Source organism: Balaenoptera ricei, chromosome 15 (assembly GCF_028023285.1).
Source record: "Balaenoptera ricei isolate mBalRic1 chromosome 15, mBalRic1.hap2, whole genome shotgun sequence".
Classification (NCBI taxonomy): domain Eukaryota; kingdom Metazoa; phylum Chordata; class Mammalia; order Artiodactyla; family Balaenopteridae; genus Balaenoptera; species Balaenoptera ricei.
Genome location: NC_082653.1, coordinates 81,860,388 through 81,885,698, shown reverse-complemented (window position 1 = coordinate 81,885,698; position 25,311 = coordinate 81,860,388). Strand labels below are relative to the sequence as shown.

The window sequence follows — 25,311 nt, the reverse complement described above, 5'->3', positions numbered from 1 at the left end:
GCTCAGTGTGGACCCAGCCAAATGCACCCCGACGGGATGCAAGCTGACCCTCCCAAGGGCCGCTTTCTTTCCGCTGGACCCGAAACCGGCAGGAGCTGATCTCCAAGAATTATGTGAAGCGTTGGGAATGGAAACCAAATGTTGGTGTCAGGTAGAGAAAGCTGATGGAAGCTCTCGGCCCAGCAGGTCTGGGAGCAGCAGGGGTTGGGGCTCCGGTGGCCAGCACAGATGTTTAGGTGAAAGAGGCCTGACATCTTCTTTCAAAAAAGGTTTATTTTCCCCCTGATTATATTTATCATAGATCATTCAGAAAATATGGAAAAGTGGAAAGAAAGAAATCATTTATAATTCCATTTTTGTAGGTTTAAAAATTTTAATTCTTATTATTGTGATAGAATACACACAACTTAAAATTTACCACCTTAATCACTTTTACATGAACAGTTCACTAGCATCAAGTATATTCACATTGCTGTGCAACCGTCACCACTATCATCTCCAGACCCTTTTCATCTTGCAAAACAGAAACTGTGCAACCATTAGACACTAACCCCCCATTTCCTCCTCCCAGCCAGCCCCTGGCAACTGCCATTCTACTTTCTCTCTCTATGGTTTTGACTACTCTAGGTACCTTGTATAAGTAGAATCATACAGTATTGGTCCTTTTGTAACTAGCGTATTTCACTTAGCATAATGTCCTCAAGGCTCATCCATGCTCTAGCATGTGTCAAAATTTCCTCCATTTTTAAGGCTGAATAATATTCCATCGTATGGGTGGACCACATTTTGTTTATCCATTCATCTGTTGATGGACACTTGGGTTTCTTCCACCTTCTGGCTATTGTAAATAATGCTGATAAGGACATGGGTGTACACATTTCTCTGAGTCTCTGCTTTCAGTTCTTTTGGCTAGATACCTAGAAGTGGAATTGCTGGGTCATATGGTAATTCTATTTTTAACTTTCTTGAGGAACCATCATACTGTTTCCCATGGTGGCTGCACAATTTTATGTTCCCACTAACAGTGCAAATGGGTTCCGATTTCTCCACATCCTTACCAACACTTGTTATTTTGTAAATTTTTTTGGATAGTAGTCATCCTAATGGGTGTGAAGCGGTGGTTTTGATTTGTATTTCTCCAATGATTAGTGATGTTTAGCATCTTTTCATGTGCTTATTAGCCATTTGTTCATCATCTGTAGAGAAATGTCTATTTAAGTCCTTTGCCCAATTTTGAATCAGGTTTTTTTTGTTGTTGTTATTGTTGTTGAATTGTCAGTGTTCTTTATATATTCTGGATATTAACCCCTCATCAGATATGTGATTTGCAAATATTTTCTCCCATTGTGTGGGTTGCCTTTTCACTCTGTTGACTGTGTTCTTTGATGCATAAAAGTTTTAAATGTTGATGTAGTCCAATTTATCTATATTTTCTTTTGTTGCCTGTGCTTTTCATGTCATATCCAAGAAATCATTGCCAAATCCAGTGTCAAGAAGCTTTGGCCCTACATTTTCTTTTCTATTTTGCCCTAGGAGTTTTATTCTTTTAGGACTTACATTTAAGTCTTTGATCCATTTTGAGTAAATTTTTGTAAATGGTGTAAGGTAAGGGTTCAATGTCATTCTATTACAACGTCATTCTATTACAACGTCATTCTATTACATGTGTACAAGTTTCCCAACACATTTTGTGGAAAAGACTGTCCTTTCCCAATAATTCCATTTTTGAGAGGCATATTTCCTTTGGTCTTTGCTATGTGCTTGCATATATATATATATATTATATATATATTATATATATATATATATATATATATATATATGTATAGTTTTGCACAGTTGAGATCACACAGGATTTGTTAAGGAGGAAAGTCAATATATTTAGTCTTGGGTCCTGCCTTTTAACACATTTGCCTGGAAGCCTCAATGAAGCGGTCTTCAGTTATTATGTAGATATTCCAGATGCCCAGGGTTTAGCAGGGACTGTTAAACGGTTGCTGAGTGTGCAGAAATGGTTCAGAGAAGGTCACTGTCTTCAAAGTCCAATAGAGGAGACTAAATGAACAACTATCACAGGAGGTCTGGAGTCACAAAAGTCTGGACAAAGGGATACAAGGAAACAGAGGCAGGAGCAATGTGGTACCCAGGACAGCTGGGGAGGCTTCCCAAAGGGGGTGACATTTGAGGTGGCTCTGGAGGAAGAAGAGGCAGAGATGGGGAAGACTGAGAAAAAGGAGTGAGCAAAGGCCCAGCAAGGGGGTGGGAGGGGGCCTGGCATGGTGTGGCCCTGGGTTCTGAGAATGAGAGACAGAAGCAAGGATTGAGGTGAGCATGGTTCATCCTGGGGGCCATGAGGAGACTCTGGAGGTCTGGAAGGATTGGAGTGGAGTGATATGGGCCACCAGATATGACGCCCATCAGAGCCTTGCAGCCATATAAAGTCAGGGGCTCATGCTATGTCACCAGTCAGCAGAGAGATGAGTACAGCTTGGCAAACGGTAAAATGGTAAAATGGCAAATGGTAAAACCTTCCGGAGAATATATCACCAGTCACAATTCACCACCACCCTCTTTCAAGGCCTGTGGAGGCTGAGGCTTAATGTAGCACAGGGGAGGTGATCTTGCCTGGGGGTTTGTTTCTGAGGGTAGTATAATTTGGTGGCCAAGGGTCTGACTTGTAGTTTGAGTCCTGCCTCTACCATCTGCCAGCTGTGTGACCTAGGAGAAACCATTTCTTCTCCACAAGCCTCGATTTCCTCATCTGTAAAGTGGGGACAACCATCATATCTACCCCGAAAGTGGAGGAGAAGATTTACAATATAATTTATCACATTAGGAATTATTATTATTATTTTAATTAATTAATTAATTATATTTTTGGCTGCATTGGGTCTTTGTTGATGCGCACGGGCTTTCTCTAGTTGCGGCGAGTGAGGGCTACTCTTCATTGCGGTGCGCCGGCTTCTCATTGTGGTGGCTTCTCTTGTTACAGAGCAAGGGCTCTAGGCACGTAAGCTCAGTAGTTGTGGCACACGGGCTCAGTAGTTGTGGCGCACGGGCTTAGTTGTTCTGTGGCATGTGGGATCTTCCTGAACCAGGGCTCGAACCCGTGACCCCTGCATTGGCAGGTGGATTCTTAACCACTGTGTCACCAGGGAAGTCCCGGAGGAGAAGATTAAACAAGAAAAGTCTTTAAAGCACTTGGTATTATCCATCTTGGATCATGTGTTTTAGCTTTTAATTTCATTTGTAAACTTTTATTTTATTTATTTATTTAAAAAAAATTCATTTATTTATTTATTTTTGGCTGTGTTGGGTCTTCGTTTCTGCGCAAGGGCTTTCTCCAGTTGTGGCAAGTGGGGGCCACTCTTCATCGCGGTGCGTGGGCCTCCCACTATCGCGGCCTCTCCTGTTGAGGAGCACAGGCTCCAGACGCGCAGGCTCAGCAATTGTGGCTCACGGGCCCAGTTGCTCCGCAGCATGTGGGATCCTCCCAGACCAGGGCTCAAACCCGTGTCCCCCGCATTAGCAGGCAGACTCCCAACCACTGCGCCACCAGGGAAGCCTTGTAAATTTTTATGAAAGTTGCATATGTACATAGTTTCAAGAACCAAATAGTTCTACAAGGCTTAAAATGAAAAACAACAGCCCTCCATCATCCACTTCCTTTCTCATGTTCTCCAGAGACAACCACTCCAACTCTTTTAACTTTTCAAATTTTTAGTATTTGCACCCACATCTCTAAGATACGTAGTTACATTGCTACAACTTGATTTTTCTGTTTCGGGCATTAGGTATCAATTTTCCACTATGAAAGATGAGAGTGGAGCATCTTCCACACGCTGCCCTCCCCTTCACACACATTTCCTGGGCCCCCATTTTCCCAAGACACTTTATGTCACAATTCTAGTTAGCACAATACTCAGGTCTTACATTCTATGCCAAGTGATAGCTGAGCCATGTAGTGTACTACGATGGCTTTTCCTGAACACATTTTTGACCCTTCTTGTTTTTGTTCACTTAGCTTTTCTGTGTTTTTATTAATTCATCTCCAAACTCTCTCCCAGTTGTGCAGATTTCCTCCTGACACTGCATGAGATATTCCATTACTTTCATCTTCTTCCAGCAATTGCTCCTTGAACCTCTGATCTGCTGCGATCTGGGCAGGTAGAAACCTACAATATTGGGATTGCTTTTCACCAACAACCTGGAGATTTCCTTTGCCCCAAGCTTCCTCCCTGTATTGGGCACCCTCTTTCCTACAGTTCATATCCACTCTTTTTGGTTTGCTCCCTCCTTGTGACGGAACACATCCTCCAGTAGCTTTCTGAGAAAAGGTGGCATGTTTACGAGGCTTAAGGTTAGGTGTTCTACCCAAGAGCCAAGGCTGAGATATTTATATATTTCTCCTGCCTGCCTTGTCCACGGGGCTTTGCACCAGGGTCTCCCACTGACTTCCCATCATCCTCAAGCTAGACTGCCAGGGATCCATAAACCCAGCAATGAGAGCTTATCCCTCTGAATTCATACCTTTTATTAGTTTCTGGCCTCTTACAAATTCCTTTCCTTTCTCTCCAACTTAGCCATTCACTCAGTAATACGTATTTTTGATATTTTAACCAGCATCATTAGTTGTGCTGAACCAGGAAGGATTTTGTGCACAAGATAAGGGCCTTGGGTGGGGGAGGGGAAGAGGGACCATCTGGGGAAGATAAGAACCAGAGCCTTTCTCCGAAGGCCACAGAGAAAATTGCCTGTAGGGAATTCACACTCAAACACTCCAGGTGGGCCTATGAGTGCCAGGAACTATGGAGTTGACTGAGGCAAAGTCAACTTTGCATGGTCCAGGGGCTCATATGGGTCAGACACCCACTGGGAGCAAAGACCCAAACTTCAGCCCATTCACAGGTGCAAACAACTGGGAACAAAAGCAAGGGACAAATAAGTGAACACACAAGTGAACGCCTGGCCCGCCATCTTCCGGGAAACTGAGGCACTGGCCTCACCTCTCCTCTGGGGCAGGTCTATAATTCCGAGGGGTCCTGGAGTAAAGTCCTCTTCTGTGCTTTGTTCCCACCAGATCAGCTTTCCAGAAGCCACTTTAAAGAAGCCACAGAGGCCACCAGCTTTAGGGGTCTTGCTTTTTCCTTTGAAGTGGGAGTGGGCGGAGAAGGAGTTTTCCAGAAAATTCCTTGAGGCAGCCTCAATGTAAATATCTGGTGAGGTCTTAGGAATTGGGAACTCCTTCTCTGGGGCTGGGAAGCTGAGGGCCCGCTGCAGAGGGCCTTGGGCGGAGGGGTGGGAAAGGGCCTGGCCAGCTGGGTCCTCCCACACACCCCCAGAGCTCCGCTCCCCTCTCTCCTCCCCTGTGGCTCCAGGATTCCCTCCGAAGAGCATCCCCCTTCTGTAGGTCTCCTCTTTGGCCTGTGCCCTTTGCCCCCACCCTGCCTCCCCAGCCTGACCTGCTAACCAAAGCCTTCTGTGCGAGGTCAGCGCTGCCTGGCGGATGCCTGGGGGATGGGGAAGCGGAAGGAAAGGGGGATGGGGAGGGCCCCAGCCTTCAGAGCCGGAGCAGATGGCGAAGAAAAGAGGCTTGTTTGCCTCGCTGGGGGTCCGGTTCCAGTACAAGAGGGGAGTTTCTCCAGTCTCGGGAGTGTGCTTGCACACAAGCACACGTGGGGATGTGTGTGTGTATGTGGGGTCCCCCCCTTTTTGCTGGAAGTGCTGGGGCCTGCTGGGGATTCTGGTTGTTGTCTACCTTCTGAAGGCCTGACTTTGTCTGGGCTGTGAATTCATCCCGGGCAGGGGCCGTGACCCACCCCCCAGTTCCTGTGTACCCTGGGTGTGTGTCGGCACAGATCTGGTTGAGTGACAGCTGGACCCAGGAGACCTCAGGCGGAAAAGAGAGTCTTCGTCTTCTCCAAGGCTCTCTGGGGGAGGGAGCGATCTCTGCATTTGGACCCAGTTCCAGAGGCCTTAGAGCTTAGAGACAGGGTCTGTCCTGCTCACTGAAGTCCCTGGAACATCCTCGATGCCGAATTACAATGGCAAACACTTCATTCGTGCTTATTCTGTGCCAGGCGGTCTTCTTCCTGTGTTTCGTATATTGACTCATTCCTTACAATGACCCCACAGGTTAGGTGCTGGTATTATCCCCATTTTCTAGGCAGGGAAACTGAGGCCCAGGGAGGGAGAAGTCACTCTGGGCTTCACAGCAGAGCTGGGATGTGGGAGGTGGGTGCTGAGGTGGGAGGGTTCTCCAGCTTGGTGGAAACAGCAGGAGCAGAGGTGCCCCGAGGGCAGCGAGTCTGGCCCTTTTGAGCCATCCGCACCCAGCCCCTGCGTCCTGTCTGTAGGCACCTTCCAATAGTTCCTTTCTTTTCATATCTGTTGTTTTGTACTGCACGCCTTCTGTATTAACTAGGGACCAAGTTTCCCAAAACGAGGCTTATGGTCACATCTGGGAACCCCGAAAAGGTGGCAAAGGTCTGTGACCCAGTTCCCACTTGTCTGAACTGCACCTCCCTCCACAGGCCTGGTGTGGCCACCGCTCAGCTGTGTGGCCTGGGGCCAACCCTGTGTAGGAGGTGGAATAAAAGCCCCCAAAGATGTCCACATTCTACTCCCCAGAGCCTGTGAATATGTTACCTTACGTGATAAAAGCGACTTTGCAGATGTGACTAAATGAACGCTGTTGAGGTGGAAGATGTTCCTAGATTCCAGGTGAGCACAAGCTAATCAGCGCCCTTCTAAGAGGGAGGCAGGAGGGCAGATGTGACAACGGAATTAAGAGGTCAGAGTGATGTGAGGAAGGGGCCTTGAGCCAAGAACTGCCGGCAGCCTCCAGAAGCTGGAAAAGACTCGGGACAGATTCTCCCCTAGAGCCTCCAGAGGGAACCAGCCCCACGGATGTCAGCCCCGCCGACACCTTGACTCTAGCTCAGTGAGACTGATTTTGGACTTCTGGCCTCCAGAGCTGTAAGATAATCAATATATATCATTTTACATTGCTAAGTTGATGGTAATTTGTCACAGCAGCCCTAGCACACCAACACACCATGTCCCCACTCTGAACCACAGTCTTTTCATCTGGAGAATGGTCACAGCACCCACGTCCTGACTCCAAGGCTCTGGGGATCAGAAAGCAGGAGACCTTCCGCTCTTCTGGGCTGTTGCTGGAACTTTCTGTCACCTAAAGCAGGTTTCTGCCCATCAACGGATGAATGGATAAAGAACATGTGGTATTGATGTGCAGTGGAATATTATTCAGCCTTTAAAAAGAAGAAAATCCTGCCATTTGTGACAACATGGATGGAACTGGAAGACAGAATACTAAATGGAATAGGCCAGATGCCGATGGACAAATACTGCATGAGACCACTTATAGGAGGGACCTAAAATAGTCAAATTTATAGAAGCAGAGAGTGGAATGGTGGGAGGAGGGGCAATGGGGAGGTACTAGTCAAAGGCTACAAAGATGAGTAAGTTCTAGAAATGCTGTGTAGTTAACAATGCTGTAGTGTGTGTTTAAAAATTTGCCAAGAGGGTAGATCTTGTGTTAAGTGTTCTTACCACAAAATAATAGTAATAATAATAATGATAATAAATAGGGCAGGAGGAAACTTTTGGAGGTAATGGATATGTCTGTGGCATAGACTGTAGTGATCGTTTCCCTAGCGTATACTTACCTCTGAATTCATCAAGTTGTATCCATTAAATATGTACAGCTTTTTGTACGTCAATCATACCTCAATAAAATGGTTTAGAAAAATAAAAAAAGCGGGTTTCCAGGCCTCACTGTTGTGAGGTCTCTTCTGAAGGGGAGAAACCCTTATCCAGAGGAATTCTAACCAAAAGCTCAGCAATCCCACCACAGGCCTGATTAAAAGAAACCTTTCTAGCAAGAAAACTGCAAGTCATTAGTTTTCAACTTTTTCTTGTGTGAAGGACTGTTGGGAGGCCTGGTTCACAGCATCCTGCAGCTTGTGATGGATTTAATTTTCTGTCTTGATCCCATGGCAAAACCCACAAATAGGAGCGCATTAGCCGGTCTGGTCCTGGCGGCCGCGCTCCTGGGATGGATGAGGTGCAGATGGAAGGGCCCTCCTGAGTTGCTCTGTGGGAATCACCTGTCTGCGGGCGTTCCTGGGAGGAAAGCCCTTTCATCAGCGGGACTGGAGAGACAATGGCACTGCAGAAACAAACCAAGAACTTGAAAGTGCGTCTCTCTGCCGGATGCCAGGGGAGAGGGGCAATTCTTCTCCAGTGATTTTGTGTCTTTCTTGTGGCCGGCCCTGTGGTGCCTGGAGGACTTGGGCAAAGCCGCCAGATGAGAGGGGAAAGGTGAGGGGAAGGTGGGCTGCCCGAGCAGGGGGACATCTGCCTTCAATCACAGCGGAGAACAAAGTGGGGCTGAGGAATTACACTGGACGAGGCTTCTCTGGAGGCTGCAGCCTTCGGGTGGGGTCTCAGCCCTGGGGTCGTGCACACAGGGGCTCAGGAGAAAACCTTCTGGAACTTAGCTGTGTTCACGTCCTGCCCTTGCTTACAAACTGTTCTGAGGCCTCCCCCGGCCTCAGGCCAAGGCTGGAACCCCGAGGCCACTCCAGCCGCATACCGCTTCTCTGGCAATTCTAGCGCTTTCAAGCTTTTGCAAGTGACCATCCTCCTTGTGAACGTTCCTCAGCCCTGGCTCGGAGTCAGGCTGGTGCTGGGGGTCCTTCCCCTCCGCCCGGGATTGTGTGCATGCTGGGAGGGGCCTGGGAGGCCTGGACCAGTGGCAGCCGGAGTGAGAGGGTGATGCAGCAGCCCAGTGGGTGCTGAGGAGACGGCATAAAGCCCTGGTGCAGGCGGGGGGGCCGAGATGCTGGGGAATGGCGCTGTTTGCTGGACGAAGGGCCAAGGTGTGGGGAAGGGAAGTCGGTTTGGTGTGATGCTGGGTTTGCATCTGAGCCTGGGGAGGGTGCAGTGCCCGGACGTCCTGGAGAAGATGACCGGGGGCCTTCCCGGTAGAGGTCTGAAGTGGACGAGCTCCCTCCAGGCGGGCACAGAGGGAGACGGGGGAGGGTTCATGGGATCTGCGGTACCCCGACATCTAGATGAGGCTCAGAGAGGGAGGAGGAAGGGGAGGAGCTGACAGGGTTCAGAGAGTCAGGAGCGGAGATTTGGGAGACGGGGACTGAGACGCGGGCGTGTGGACTCCTCTTTTGAGAACCGCGACCCCGAAGAAGAGGAGGGGAGAGAAGGACGAACCCTGGGCGTGGGGACCAGGATCTGGTGCGAGAGCCTGGAGCATGCAGGTCACTGGAGTAAGATCCAGTGGAGAATGGACATGAAAGCAGGGAATATATAGGGGTTGGGAGGTGGGGGGACAGCTGGCATGGCCTCCTGATCCCAGGTGAGCTGAGAGGCAGAGAGGCCACCTGCTTCCAGGTGAGTGGGAGGGGGAGGACTCAGCCCTGGTAAGCCTGGAGGAGGCTGGGGAAGAAGCCAAGGGAGTGTGCGCCTGTGGGCTCAGCGTTCTCAGTGGATTGGGAGGTGGGCGGCCTGCAGGTGGGGGGAAAGGAGAGGAGGGGAGGGGAGGACAGCAGAGCATCTTGGTGGGGGACCAGGGAAGACTGAGCTGCCACCGGCATGGAGGGCCCTGCCCAGGCAGGACGTGGCTCTGGGGGATCAGAGTCCCTGGGCAGTGGGGCAGGGCCGGGGTGGTTTGACCTTACCATCCCTCCCCGGCAGAGCCAGGCATCTCCTCCTTAGGGCTCCCCCAGCATCCCAGGTCCTGGCCTGTTCTCATCACCTGCCTCCTATTTCTGTGGTCCTTCGCATCATCTGTGTCCTTCCCCCAGATCGCAGGTCTCCTTCCTGCTCTGTCAGCCAATGACCATGTCAGGGGCTGGTGCCTAGAGAGGGCTTAATAAAAGTTAATGGACGGGGACTTCCCTGGTGGCGCAGTGGTTAAGAATCTGCCCGCCAATGCAGGGGACATGGTTTGAGCCCTGGTCCGGGAAGATCCCACATGCCGTGGAGCAACTAAGCCCGTGCGCCACAACTACTGAGCCTGCGCGCTAGAGCCCGCGAGCCACAACTACTGAGCGTGAGTGCCACAACTACTGAAGCCTGCACGCCTAGAGCCCGTGCTCCGCAACAAGAGAAGCCACTGCAATGAGAAGCCCGTGCACTGCAACAAAAGTGTAGCCCCCGCTCACCGCAACCAGAGAAAACCCGTGCGCAGCAATGGAGACCCAATGCAGCCAAAAATAAATAAATAAATTTATATATTAAAAAAAAAAGTTAATGGACCGAATGGCTTAGAACCACCATGAGGAGCTCGAGTGTCTTTGCTCTGGAAGCCGCAGTTAGACGGGGGAGGTGGACAACCGCTCACATCTGTGCCTGACGAGCCCCACACGGGTGGCTCTGCTTTGCTGGAAATTCTCTCCGAGCCCCTGGCTGGGGGATGATTTTGGAGACCCAGGTGTTTGCAGAACTACCTGCCTGGAAAGGATGTAGGGCTAAGGCTTTCCCTGACACCGCCAGTCCTGTGAGTGGTAGAAGCCTGGCCCTGGCCGGCTGGAGGACGTGGTACCTTGCTCGGCCAGTCCGGTTCCCCAACTGTTCTGGCTTCTGGGTGAGAGGCAGTGTTGCTCGGGCCCTTCTGCCAAAGTGGGGGTGATGGCCTCTGTAATAGTCCCCCAGCTCTGCTGCTGCCTTGTGGGTTCCATCTGCTGCCTGAGGAGGAGGCAGAGGCCCAGAGAGGGATGGGGCCTGTACAAAGTCACACAGCAATTCCTGCAGCTGGACCCCCCCCCCCAATCCACAGCTCTGGAAGCTCTTGTGAGGAAGACCCCTGGAACCCACTGGCTGACCTCAGATGGAAAGGGCAGGATCCACTGGTGTTTACCCATGTTTCCCAGCTACCTGCTGGAGGGGTTAATGAGCCATCAATGATTAGTGCTGATAGCAAGATACCTCTAAGAGGTAAGAAGCAAAGGCAGATTCGAGAAGTGGTGACCCCAAAGAAAAGGCAGACTTCACAAACGGCAGGGTGTAATTCGGAACACTGCATTCATTCTCCTGGATTTTGCCCTTTGCAGGGGAACTGAGGCATTCCTTAGAGACTCCGACAGCTGTGGGTTTCTTGGGTGTCATGGGCCACCCAGCTGGGCCTGGTGTTTAGAGCCGGAACCCCTTTCCTTTGGAAACACGGATGCAGGTCCAGAAGGTGTTCTGCTCACAGGAGACTCGCTTGGTCGTAATTGTGTGTGATCCTCGGCGGGTATCAAATGCCAAATTCCACAGTCAGTCCCTTTCAGCCGTCACATTCCTCAGATTCTTATCAGTTTTTTTTTCCTCAAGTGAACACTGGGAACCACTCTCCCCGCTGATTGCAGAAGGAGGGGAGAAAATTAAAAACAGGAGTCCTGGCTTTCGTCCCCGACTCTGCCACCAGCTTGCCATCCACCTTGGGTCCTTCCCTTCTTTTCTCACCTGTAAAGAGAGGAGGTTGGGACAAGATGATCTTTGCAAAACCTCTTGTGGTACAAAGCTTTTGTAATCCTCCATCCAAGTCCATAGTGAGATGCTGTCTGGAAAATACACCTAAACAACATTCCGACTGCTTCACCAAGCAAGAGAATTTTCTAGCACATCTGCAGTGGTGGGAGCTTAGGAGTGGTGACCTTTCCATGTGTCCCCTCCCTCACGGGGCACCGTTCCTTTCCCTGAATGTTGCAGCAGAGATTCTCAGAGATGGGCATTCTGAGTTCCAAGGGGCTGGGCCCTCAGGGAAATGTTCCAGTAGTTTGCACCTCCCTGCCCAGCAGTCTGCTGTATGGCCTTTGGCCGTAACTGTTGGCAGCAGTAACCATGGCAGTCACTACCACTGATGTTCCTTTACAAGTGACAAACTGCTTACACATTCATTTATTTTTGTGGATCCCAGGCTGCATGTTATTATTCCCATTTTATAGAGGAGGCCACAGAGGCTCAGGTGCCATGAAGCCCGTTCAGCTAGGCAGAGCAGAACCAGGACTGGAGCCCAGCTCTCCTGAGCCACCCACATCCTGGGCACTTTCCACATCCCATAGTGTGTGGGGTCACGCAGCTAGTCAGGGGCCTTGCATGAGGCAGGGGCTCCATGGACATTTGTGCAAATCGGCGAGTGATGCCCCCTTGGCCCCGCCATGCAGAGCCAGCGCCTTGGTTGGCAGTCAACAGTAGGAGTCTTGGGGCACATGCTATGCTGATGTTTATGGAAGTGAAACATTTACATCCCAAGGATCCTAAAACCCCAAACCAAGGAGCTGGTCAAGCCAGAGCAGTCTGACCCTCACAGACCCAAATATAGTCTCTGAAACTGTCCATCATCTAGTGGAGAAAAAAAATGCAGATACCATTGGGTAAAGAGCAAAGTCTTCCTTTGTCCCAGAAAAGGTAGAGCTAGTTCAGGATCATGATTATATTTCCATTATGAAGTACAATCAACGTAAACGCTCAGTAAACGTTACTCGTCCCCGCAATGAGTCAGCAAGGTGCTGCGCCTTTGTTCTGGACCTGCCAACGGTCCTCGGTGTCCACTGGGGCACCAGGATGCATTTGGTCAGTGAGTGACCTCTGCGGAAAGCGGAGCTTTATTGTGTCCAAGATCAGGACAGGATCTAGCAGTGTCTTTCTCAAAGACATGGTCCTTCATGGTCTTTCTCAAGTGCACCATCTCTCAAAACCACCTAATGACTCAGATTCTGTGAGGACGGGTCCCAGGAATATGCATGTGTAACAGGTTTCCGGGTGATGCTGAGTAAGGAAGGTGACCCTATCCACTTGAAGGAAGTTGGAAGCTAAAGCAGGAATAAGAGTAACGTTTACTGAGCACTTACGATGTGCCAGGTTCAGGGGTTCTTGTGAAAACTGCTGGTCATGGGGTCTGCTTTGCCAGAGAGCATCTCAGCACATGGTCCCCCTAAACGTGGGCAGGAACGCTGACCCCATGCAACGCATTTGGCCCCATCTTCTCACAACTTGTGGCAAAATGCTCAAAACCACATGGTCTGTTCGGCCAAATCATATACTCCCTTAGCTGCCCTCCTCTGAATGGGAAATCCAACCCCTAAGTAGCTGATGTTCTGTGCTGGGTTCTTTCCAGCCTCCTCTCAGGTGGGGGAGGCCTCAGGAATTCTCTGCTGTGGAAGGTTCTAGAGGATGAATGCAGACAATAATGAAGTGGGAGGAAGCCCAGAGTCTGCCTATGGCACAGCCGTGCTCCCCGGGGCCTGCCGGCTCTCCAGCCCCCCAGACACGCAAATCTGCATTTGCCCTCCAAGCCTCCGTGCGTGCGGGACCCTGGAGTCTGTGCCATCGCCCTCCTTTTTTACAGAAATGTTTGGTCAGTTGCCGCGGGGCTTTCGGATCAACATCCTGTACCTCTAAAAGTCAGTGACCTTAAATGTACTTAAATTCCTCCCCAGTGTTGCCTTGAAACGTACCGTTCCAGTAAAAACGACTGTCAGGAGATACAGGCAAATTGATCTGCTTATCCAAACACCCCTACTGGTTTTTGTGCCCTGAAAACCCATCAGGCCTTAGTGTAACATACAGCCAGTTATCCTTACATAAACAAAACCCTAACTCCGGACAGTGGTTTAGGTGGATGAGAGATGAGAGATGGAGAGCAACGTCAGCCGTAGAGACGCTTACTTTGTTGGGAGACACCGCGTAGTGGTCCATGCGTTGGCCCCGTTTGGATCCAGGTGGTTAAGACCATTTCAGGGGGCTTCCGCAGGGCCTTGGCTGGTCCCTTCATGGTCTGTGCCCGTTTATCCCAAATGGGCTCAGCCTCTGCCCTACCCCCTGCCACCAGAGGGTCCTCCTGGAACCCCACTGACCGGGTTCCCCTCTCATTTAAAAATCTTCCGAGTCTTGGGAATTCCCTAGCCGTCCGGTGGTTAGGACTCGGCGCTTTCACTGCGGCGGCCTGGGTTCGATCCCTAGTCGGGGAACTAAGATCCCGCAAGCCGCACAGCGCAGCCAAAAGAACCCAAAAATCTTCCATGTCTTACCTCCTCTTTTCCAATAGGGTGAGTCTCCATGCTCTTTGAGGGTCAATTGTGTATCTTCACCCTCCATCCAGCGAGTGGGTGTCCTGCCTCTGCTCACCATTCCCCTCCCAGGACGGGGCGCCCACTACAAACGTGCGGGCAGCTCATTGCACCCACGGCCCACCCTCCGGAAGCAGGTACCTCCCCAGCCTGAGTGGAAGTCTGCCTTCTGGTGGATGTCGTGTTCTGACCCGACTCCGGGCCCTCTGCAGCCCCACGAGCAAGTGTTGTCTAGCTCCCCTGCATTTATCTTGGCGCGGGGGAAAGCTGGCCTCCCAGAGCTGCCTCCCGCCACCAGGGCCCTCAGCTTATTTCTACTCAGTATATCTGAACGCTGCATTGTCGACAGGCCTCCGCTGCTGGAGAGGGCAGGTGTGGACCTGAGGGGCATGGGGCCTTCCCCTCCACGTCACCAAATCTTGGGCTTCTGACCTGTCCTCCTCCCATGGACACTCACTGCTCTGCAGGCCAACCTTCCCCTTCTCCCAGCCCTGGTGTCTCCTGCTCATAGGACAGCGGTTGCAGCCCTCTCCTCCCAGCGCACTGGTCTCAGTTTGTTCCTTTTCCTGTTGGGGCTCATGACAGACACCAGGTGGAGTCTCCAGGAAGCAGATTCCGAGATGCGGTCCAAGAGGGAGGACGTGTATGGGGGGTGCCTCTTAAGATTGATGCCCGTGGAAGGGAGGGGCAGAAGCAGGAGTTAAAAGGAGAAGTTGAGCTTTGATGTGGACCTAGTGACGACTACCATTGACCTCCCGGGGGCCCTGCACCTACAATGGCCCTTCGAGTTGTCCTGAGGTCCATATGACTGAGCCTTTCATCTTGTGCAGGGACCGGACACTGGACGGGGCCCCAGGAAGAGCCGAGCCTTGGGCGAGGTGGTTCTGGGCAGCTGAGGTCTAAAGACCCTTCATCGAGGGGGATCTGGGTGGCACAGCCCAGGGTCCACCATCTGTGGGCCAGTGCAGAGGCGAGCAGGGATGTTCTCGACGTTATTCTGCTATTAAGACGGCCTGAGATTGCCTTTGCTTTCTGGAGGCTGCACACACCTCTGAGTCACAGTGAACTTATTGCTGGCGAGAACCACTGCGCCCCATCTGGGGCTTGTCCGCTGGGTTTTGGGGCTGCAGTGCAGGACTCCACATTTGCCTGGTCATGTTTCATCTTGTTAGATTTGGCTCCTTGCTCTGGGCTGGGGAGATCTAGCTTGGATCCTGACCCCCTCCCAAGACCCAGGCCCTGCATCTGCCAGCTCCTGGTCTTCCGCAGTTTCTCTCAGCAGCCCCGCTGCCTTCATCATGGTCTGTGGCACGGCCCTCTCCTGGCAGCACGGCCCCAGGTGGACAGACCGCCGTATGCCAAGACCCACGCACTCAGGGTGAGCTCTAAGTCAATTCGGCAGAGTAGCCAGGTGGCTAAGGGCTCGGCTCGAATCTGGGTTGTCTGTTGACTTGTTGGGTGGCCTTGGATGTGCCTCGGTTTCCTTACCTGGAAAACTGGCATAACAGCCGTTCTGACCACCCAGGATTGTGTGAGGCTGAATGGAGGTCTGACTTAGGTAACCGCAGGGAGGAGGGGGCAGGGAACAGGACCGGCTCGGAGCCCACCCTATGAGCCCTGCTGTGGCCTGAACTGCCCTCAACAGTTGTCCCAGTGGTTTCACGCATGAGGTGGGGGCTGTCCCCTCTGCTTGCTGTTTTGCATGCGAGGTGGTCCCCTGAGGGACACGGCTCGTAAGGGCCTGCCAGGGGGTGCTGTATTTGCTGTCTAACTCTCTGCTGTCCTCACTGGCAAGGTGGATACAGCCTGGGGTTTGGAATTAGAAGGCTGATCTTCAAGACCTAAGATAAAAGGTATAAACTTCCAGCTACAAGATAAACGAATCTCAGGGATAAAATGTACAGTATGGGGAATACAGTCAATGATATCGTAAAAACTTTGGTGACAGATGGTAACTAGACTTATCGTGGTGATCATTTTGTGATGTATAGAAATATTGAACCACTATGTTGTACACCTGGAACTAACATAGTGTTGTAGGTCAGTTATACTTCAATTAAAAAAAAAAAAGAAAAGAACCTAAACTGATCACTTATCACTGTGTGACCTTGAGTCTCCCCTGCAGTCTGGGGTTCCTTCTTTGTAGAATTCCTACCTGACACTTGTTGAGAAGATTAAACAAGGTCACGTATGTGTGTGAGTTGACTAGGGCAGCCATAACAAAGTACCACACAGGGGGCAGCTGAAACAACAGAAGTTAATTTCCTTAAAGTTCTGGAGGCTGGAAGTCCAAGATCAAGGTGCTGACAGGGGTGCTTTCTCCTGAGGCCTCTCAGGTGGCCACCTTCTTCCTGTGTTCACATTCGAATCCAAACTTCCTCTTCTTATGACACCAGTCTTGTTGGATTAGAACCCACCCTAAGGCCCTCACTTTAATGTAATTATCTCTTTAAAGACCCTATCTCCAAATACAGTCAGATTTTGAGGTAATTGGGGTTAGGGCTTCAATGTATGAATTTGTGTGTGAGGGGGACACAATTCAGCCTATAACAGTATGTGAAACTGCTTTGCCAACCATAAAACGGGTCTTGGGGTACCGGGCCTGACTCTGCCCACAGAAGAGGGTCTCTGTATGGTAAGGGTCCTGGCAGGCTGATTCTATTTGCGCCAGAGTTGTTCTTCCCGTCCCTGGAAGGGGCTGGGGGCTGTCTCCTCTGCCTGCATCTCTCAGGGGACCAGCCCAGGCCCTGTGGGCTCTTTGTCATGGGTGTGGCCTCAGCGTCATCCGAATTGCCTATCCACTTGGCCATGGCCTTTAGGTTGCAAACCTCAGTTCTCACAGAGTTTCTTGAGCCAAGCTGGCAGGCAACCCCCCTGGAATTGGCCTCTGTAAGGGTCAGGCAGGTGTGGTCAGGTAATAGAACGGTGAGGGCCAGGTGGAGAGGGGCCTGACACAGGACACCCCCAACCTTGAGGTGGGTGGCTGCAGCCACAGGAGCAAACCCCACGGTGCTGAGCCCGAGAAGCAGTTTTTGGTAAGAGAGTGAGTGAATGTGGATGGGAAAAGGTCCCTCTGGGATGTGGGGCTTGGGGTCAGATGAGCACACCTTTATGGGGCCTGCCCTGAGCCTGCTGTCCTCTGGAGCTTGTGGTCTTCGGGTGTGATGAGGGTTAAGATAGAGGCATACAGGGAGGGCAGGGGGTCAGGGAGTCAGGGAGGGCTTCCAGGAGGGGACAGAGCCTGAATGGAGACGGGTAGGGTAAGAGTTGGCTGAGTGAAAGAAGGGGGGATGGCATGCCAGGGAGGACAAAGTGACAGGGTAAATGGCAAGATGGAGCGTGGTGGGAGGTGACAACAGGGAGGTGGGTGGGAACCGTGGAGGATGGGGAGCTAGGAAAGGGTTTCCAGAGGCCAGGTGACAGGGCCAGATTTGTGGTTTAGGGAGCGCCCTCTGGTGGCACCTCGAGGAGACTGCAGGGAAACAGGGCGGATGCTGGCCGACCGGCAGGGGCTTGGCTGTGGGAATCAGGACTACGGGACCAGGGCTGGGATGCAGGCAGGACTTGCCTGACGTGGGGGCTGATCAGCTGTGGAGAGTAAGGGAGGGAAAATGTGGGTTCTGTGGCGATTTGCCCCTGGGGGTTCTGGGTCAGGGGACCGGGAACTTAGTGGTGCTGGTCACCAAGATGGAGCGAGAAGGGGTTGGATAGCGATGGTCTCCGTAGTGGATGGATTGAAATGGTGTGTCCTGAGGTGTTCCATGGGCTATGAGGATGTGTGTCCATGCAAGTGGGGCACATATGTTGGGGTTCAAGAGGAAGCTTTGAGGTGATGCCACATTGGGGTGGAGCAGAGCATGGGACAGTGACATGGGGGCAGACTGGGTGGTCCTCGTGGGGAGGGAGATCACTGTCAAAGCCCTCAGGCTTGGTTCAGGCTCAGGGTCCTGGGGGTGGAGGGGAAGGTGAGATCAGGTCCCAAAGCAAAGCTCAGATAGAACTGGGGCTCATGGGCCGGTGCGGGAGGGGGTCCCAGGGTTAAGGGGAGAAGGGCTGATGTGGTGGCATCCCCCGGCTGAAATAGATGGGTTGCTTAGTTATGTTCAGAGGTGGACATGGGCTGGCGGTGTCCTGAAGACCCCTCCATTCCATCATGACATGATTTCCTGAAAGCACTTAGCACTTGTTTTCCCAAAGGACTCTAAATTAAGGATTTCACAGCTTGGCCAAGCCACAGAGCCAGACACGTAGCGTGGCAAAAGCTGCTGTAGGAGCAGCCCCCAGGCCTGGTGGAGCAGGGCCAAGTCAGTTGCTCTTCCCCATCAGGGAGCGGGCGTCTCCTCATAAGGAAACGGACCTGGAGGGGAGCAGATCTGTCCCCAAGGCTGGGAGTGAGTTTCCCATCCTGGACTCTCCACGAGAGCTCAGCTGAGGAGGGCGGGGGGGAGATGATGAAGGGATGTCGCTGAGATGATGCCCCCAAATAAAGCCAGTCCTGCCCCATCCTGATGAAGGCTGCTGAGGCCACCCTTACTTCTTAGGCAGTTTGAAGACCAGCCCTGCCACTCCCAAAATCTCTGCCCCTGGGCCAGTCCTTCCAGCAGGGTCACAGAAGGGATATACTTCTCCTGCCAAGCCTGTCTCTGGGCGGAGTCATCCTGTAGCCCTTACAGCCTTGTTCACCCATCACTGTGCACCATCATGGTCAGGGGTGGGGGTGGGGGTGGGCGGTGGTGTGATACCACCCACAAAACAGGAGACACAGATATGATACTCAGGAGACGGGGATCCTAAGGGGGACCCCATATGGGAGCAGAGTGCCTGACACCGAGATTCCCTGGAACTGCGGGTGCCTGGAGATGAATGGGGTTTAGAATTCCATCTGAAAAGGCCCGGAGCCCTCTTTCCTTGTCTCTGCCTGCCTTCTTCGTTGTTTTTGGCCAGATTTTAATTTGGGGAAGCCATTTACAGCCCATTAAAAGATCAAATGTCTGGAGATGATGAATCAAGGCATTTAAAAATGTTTTCCAATTCATAGCTCATTTCCCTATAGAAAGCTGTGACCCAGAAGTGGCTGGACTCTGTCTGTTCCAGATGGCCAGGGGCAGATCTCAGGGTGGAGCATTGTCCTTGGATTGGACAGCAGTTCATCCCGAAGAGACTCATGCTGAATGCCCGAGGTGGTGCTGAAGCTCCCTGGTAGAGATAGAGGAGGGGTCCAGGCCCAGTTTCCCTGAGTAACTAGCAGAGGCAGTGGTTTGCATTGTACAGGTGGGACCCTACTGGCCGCCTGGGCAGGAAGGCTGGATTCCCTTCCCAGCTCGGCCTCTGATTTGAGCCATGGTCAGTGAGGTTTCATCTCTCAGTACTTCTTTTCCCATCTGCAAAATAGGAAGGACAGTCCTTACACTTGTATAAACATGGTGGGGTTTCAGTAGCCAGCTAATCAATCATGACACCTTGGGGCAGGTAGTGCCACATGGACCTGCTCATTTAGTCCTCACAATAACCTTGAGAGGTAGAATTTTTTTCATTTAACTGAGGCTCAGAGAGGGAACATCACTTTGCTCAAGTCACACAGCAGACTCGTGGCAGAACCAGGTCTCCTGATGCCTTTGGGGAGAGGGATCAACTTTTGATTACTTTTTCATGTTCTTTCATGGTATTTTTGACTGTGTCAATATATTTTCCTAGAAAGTTGTCCAATTGTCAAGATTTTGAAAAATGTTGATGTAAGATCAGACATAATATTTATTTACAATTTCTAATCTCTATATGGATTTTTTTCTTGCTCTTAATGTCTTCTTATGTCTTTTGTTCGTTTCTCATTAAAAGTTGTCTAGGTTTTGTCTATTTGATTTTTTTAAACCTGTGTTTGACTTTGTTGATTCACTTTTGAAAGTAATCTATTTCATTAATTTCTTTTTTAAAAAATTTTATTTATTTTTGGCTGCGTTGTGTCTTCGTTGCTGCACACGGGCTTTCTCTAGTTGTAGTGAGCGGGGGCTACTCTTCCTTGCGGTGCGCGGGCTTCTCATTGCGGTGGCTTCTCTGGTTGCGGAGCACGGGCTCTAGGTGCGTGGGCTTCAGTAGTTGCAGCACGTGGGCTCAGTAGTTGTGGCTTGAGGGCTTTAGAGCACAGGCTCAGAAGTTGTGGTGCACAAGCTTAGTTGCTCCAAGGCATGTGGGATCTTCCCCGACCAGGAAGCGAACCCGTGTCCCCTGCGTTGGGGGGTGGATTCTTAACCACTGCACCACCAGGGAAGCCCTATTTCATTAATTTCTGCTTCCATCTTTGTTAATTCCTTTCTTCTCCTTTCTAATTCCATTGTCTTCTAATTATTGTGTTTTCTGTTGCTACTTTCTTGCTTTTCTAGCATTCTGTTGGGTTAATCAAATTTTCTTTGTTTTACTTCTTTCTTTCATGGTTTGTCAGTTTTATGTCCTCTTCCTACACTTCCTAGTATTTATCTTAAAATTTAAAAAATTTTAAAAACTTAATTGCATATTTATCTACTGCACTTAAAGTTGCACAGTTTCTATAGCCTTTCCTTAAACAAGACAAAAATCTCAGCAAATATTAGTTCCTTCTGCCCCTTCTTTGCCATTGTCCATATTGAGATCTAGGCTGTTTTTAAATCTTATTATTGTTTCTTTGTTTGTAACTGCTCCTCATATTTAATATATTCCTCCTACGCTCTCCTATGTCCGTTAGTTTGTTGGAATACATCCTCTAGTAATTCTTTCAGAAAAGGTGACTGGTAAACTTTCTGAGTTCTTGTGCATCTGAAAATGTCTTTATTTTGCCTTCACCTTTGAAGAAGAGTTTGTTCAGGTATAGAATTCTGGGTTCTAAATATTTCCCCTCAAAACTTTAAAGCAGTTGTGTCACTATATTCTTGATTCTGATATAGCTCATAAGAAATCTAATTTCAGTTTATTGTAGGTGATTTGTTTTTTCTTTTCTTTCTTCAGTGTTTAGTATTTTCTCTTCATTCTGAGTGTTCTGAAATTTCACCGAAATATGCCTGTCTTTGTTCATCTTGCTTAGCACTCAGTGGGCCCTTTGGAATTAAGAATTCATGTCTTTTACAAATATCATAGGATATCACTTATGTGTGGAATCGAAAAACATGATATAAATGAACTTATTTACAAAACAGAAATAGACTGACAGACGTAGAAGACAAACTTATGGTTGCCAAAGGGGAAAGGTGGGAGGAGGGATAAATTAGGAATCTGGGATTAATAGATACACACTACAATATATAAAATAGATAAACAACAAGGACCTACTGTATAGCACAGGGAACTATACTCAGTATCTTGTAATAACCTATAATGGAAAGAATCTGAAAAAGAATATGTATATATAACTGAATCACTTTGCTATACACCTGAAACATTGTAAATCAACTATATCTCAATTAAAAACTAAAAAATAAACATTATTCACACACACACAAAAGAATTCATGTCTTTCTTCAGCTCTGGGAAATATTCTTTATTATTGCTTCAAGTCTATACTTCCCTGTGCTCTCTCTGATCTCCCCTTCCAGGGCTACAAATTCCATGTATGCTGGAATTTGGTCTGTCCTCCAGGTACCTCACCTTTTCTCACACATTTTCCATCTCTATGTCCCTTTGCAGTATATCCTTGGAAAGTTCACGGCTCAGATTTCCAGCTCATCAGCTCGTTCCTTAGCTTTGTCTGTTCTGTGTTTTCAGCCCATCTGTTGAGCCTTTTTATTTTCACAGTCATACATTTCATTTCTAACATATCTAATTTTTTGATTTCATAATATTTCTTATGAGTGAAAAATTCTATCTCTTTAAGGACTTTAATTGTGCTTGAAAAAACTGTCTCCATTATTTGCTTCATTAATTGTTTTTTCTTGAAGTGTGATTTATTATCTGTTGAGTCAGTGCCTTTCTTTCAGGGTATTGGCCTTTTTTCTTAAATAATTTGAAATTCTTGGCATTTGGGGTTTTCCATTAGCTTGTCTCTGTTTCTCTGTTCACTGCTGCTTTGCCTCTTGGAGGGTTGGTGGTATAGGATAAAGAATGTGCAAGAATTCAGTTGTCTGACCTTGAGAGGGTCCCTGTTTCTTCTGGAGGTCATCAGCCTTTGAGGCACCCATTCTGACCACACCTGCCACAAAACAAGTGAGTTCAATGCCTGATTCTTGACACCAGCAGGGATAGGGATCCTGGTCTTACCTGTCTGGCTCCTTCTACCATGGTCCTTTGACAGTCACCTCTGCTGCTCCTATGTTGCACCCACCTTGAGCCCCAGTCTTCCCTGCGTGTTTTGGACTGTGCTTCCTCCTTCAATTTATTCCCATGTGCTTTTAGTCTCTCAAGGATTCCTCAAAATATCTGGCCCACTGCTTTTTGTTTTCCAATGCTGTTAGGGACTTATTTTTATTTATTTGTATTTTCTGCTTTATTGAGCTCCGATTGACAAATTTAAAAAGTGTTTATTCAGGTTGTACAACTTGATTTTTTTGGTTTAAAACATGATGAATTAATTGCATATACATCGTGAAATGATTACCATGGATTATTAACACATCTATCATCTCACATAGCTACCTTTTTTATGTGTGTGGTAAGAACACTTAAGATCTATTCTCTTAGCAAATTTCAAATATACAATATGGTATTATGAACTATAATCGCTATGTACAGATCTAATCTGTACATTAGATCCCCAGAACTTATTCATCTTATAACTGGAAGTTTGTATCCTTTGACCAACATCTCCCCATCTCTCCCATTCCCCCTCCCCTGGCAACCACTATTCTACCCTCTGGTTCTATGAGTTTGACATTTTCAGACTCTGCTTATAAGTGAGATCATACAGATTTGTCTTTCTCTGTCTGACTTACTCACTGAGCATAATGTCCTCTAGGTTCATCCATGTTGTCACAAATGGTAGGATTACCTTCTTTTTTATGGTTGAATAATTGTATTCCATTGTATATATACATTACATTTTCTTTATCCATTTATCTGTAGATGGACACTTAGGTTGTTTCCATCTTGGCTGTTGTGAATAATGCTGCAATGAACGTGGAGGTGCAGATATCTCTTCGGGATACTGAGTTTGTTTCCTTTGGATAGATACCCAGAAGTGAGATTCCTGGATCATATGGTAGTTCTATTTTTAATTTTTTGAGGAACCTACCATAATGACTGCACCAATTTACATTCCTACCAACACTGTACCAGGGTTCCCTTTTCTCCACACCTTCAGCAACTCTTGTTGTCTCATGTCTTTTTGATAATAGCCATCCTAACAAGTGTGAGGTGATATCTTATTTTGATTTGCATTTCCCTGATGATTAGTGATGTTGAGCACCTTTTCATATACCTGTCGGCCATCTAGATGTATTCTTTGGAAAAATGTCTATTCAGATTTTTTGACCATTTTTATTGGATTATTATTATTATTTTTTTGCTATTGAGTTTTATGAGTTCCTTATATATTTTGGATATCAATCCTTATCAGATAAATAGTTTGCAAAAATACCAAAGCTCCCACAAAGGCATTTTTGTTCGAGAATGGCTGCCAAATTATTGCTACTGAAGGGTACTGAGTAAGGGACCTCCTCTCCCACCATCTTGCCGATGTCACAGTGGGGACTTATTTTTAGATTTTCAATATCTAGGATCTGGAGATGGGAGGGGGAGGTGTCTGCCATCTTGATCCAATCACCATATTGTTTGCACATGTCCCCTCTTCCCCGCTGCAGGCCCCAGCTCAGGCCTCCTCAGCTCTTACACACTGCACCAGAGGGGCTTTTCTAAAATCAGACCCATCTGAGTCATTCCCCACCGCGCCCACCCCCCAGTCCTTCAGTGGCTCCCCACCAATGTCATAAGACCCACCTCTGACAGGTTCCCCGCCTCTTCCTTTCTCCTGGCTACTCCCCTTCCTCCAGCCTTCAGGCCGCGCCTAGTTGCACGCTGGTCCCTGGGCGGCTGCAGTCCGTCTCACCAACGTGCCCTTGCTCACCCTGCTCTCTCCTCTGTGAACTGTGCCCCCCTCATTGCCCCCACACTTTGGGTCTGCTGACTCTGACCTTTCAGTTCTCAGCTGATTGGCCTTTCTTAGGACCTGGGTTGGGGGCCCTGCTGGCTTCCCATAGCTCCCTGTGCTCATCCTGTGCTTGTTCCTGTGACCCAGTGTTCCCGTGTGTTCTCTTCATCTCGCCGAGCGTCTTCCCCTCCAGAGTGGGATTTCCTGGCAGGGGGACAGCCTTTATCACTGATTTCGCACGGAGTGTTTGAAGACTGAAATGATGCTGGGGCTTGATGGCTGGGGGTGTGGGTACTCTCCCTTCCCCTTAGACTGGTACGCAGGGTCTCAGTGGGCCCCTTACCCAGGAGCACCGTCCCTCAGGCTTGTGGAGGGGCCCCTCCTCGGCCCGCACGGCCTTTTGATCCACAGTCGGCACCTCAGGAACAGGCAGGACTGACCTGACTGTTGCTCTCCCCACAGGCACTGGTGCCATCACACGGTGACACGGACGGTGTCCTGCCAGGTGCAGAACGGCTCAGAGACAGTGGTCCAGCGCGTGTACCAGAGCTGCCGGTGGCCCGGGCCCTGCGCCAACCTCGTGAGGTAAAGGCCGCGGGGCTGACCAGCTCTGCCTTGCTTTTCTGTTCCCTTGGATGAATCCAACCCTCGCACAGCTGCTGGGATAGGGGGTTGACTCTCGGAAACAGAGTCGGACACGCATTTATGGAGCACCTTTTGTGTACGGGGCATGGGGGGTGTGCGTGCGCAAAGATGAAAGGGACATGCTCCCCACACGGAAGAGTCCTCACAATCCAGTGGGTATTTGATGAGCAGAAGGGCCAGGTGAGGCCCCCTCACACACCACCCACAAGCCCCGCCTCTCAAGCCCCGCCCCTCATAGGCCCGCCCCCACAGCCCCGCCCACCTCAAGCCTGGCCCCTTTCACAGTCTTGCTCCTCTCGCCAGTGCCTTTCTCTCCCAGCCCTCAGCAGCTCCTGGGCATTCACAGGAAGAGCTCTGAATGAATGACCAGACCTTCTGGGTCTCTGAGACCCCACCTTGCAGTGCCTCATTGTCCTCTCCCCCTCCAGGCCCTGCTGCAGCTCCAGGGACTGGCTTCCCTTACGCCCTCACCCGCAAACCTCTCCAGCCCTGCGTGTCTGCCTCAAAGACCCTTCCTCATCTCTGCCT

The 25,311-nt window shown here is 49.7% G+C and overlaps 1 protein-coding gene across 4 annotated transcripts in view; it reads left to right on the top strand.

The window, feature by feature from the left end:
• Positions 1 to 25,311, top strand: part of COL26A1 (collagen type XXVI alpha 1 chain) — a 176,835-nt gene that overhangs the window by 19,561 nt on the left and 131,963 nt on the right. For all 4 annotated transcript variants that reach the window (XM_059897711.1, XM_059897712.1, XM_059897710.1 and 1 more), the window contains exon 2: positions 24,601 to 24,723. In XM_059897711.1, coding sequence (XP_059753694.1) covers positions 24,601 to 24,723 — 123 coding nt within the window. The remainder of the gene's footprint in view (positions 1 to 24,600; positions 24,724 to 25,311) is intronic.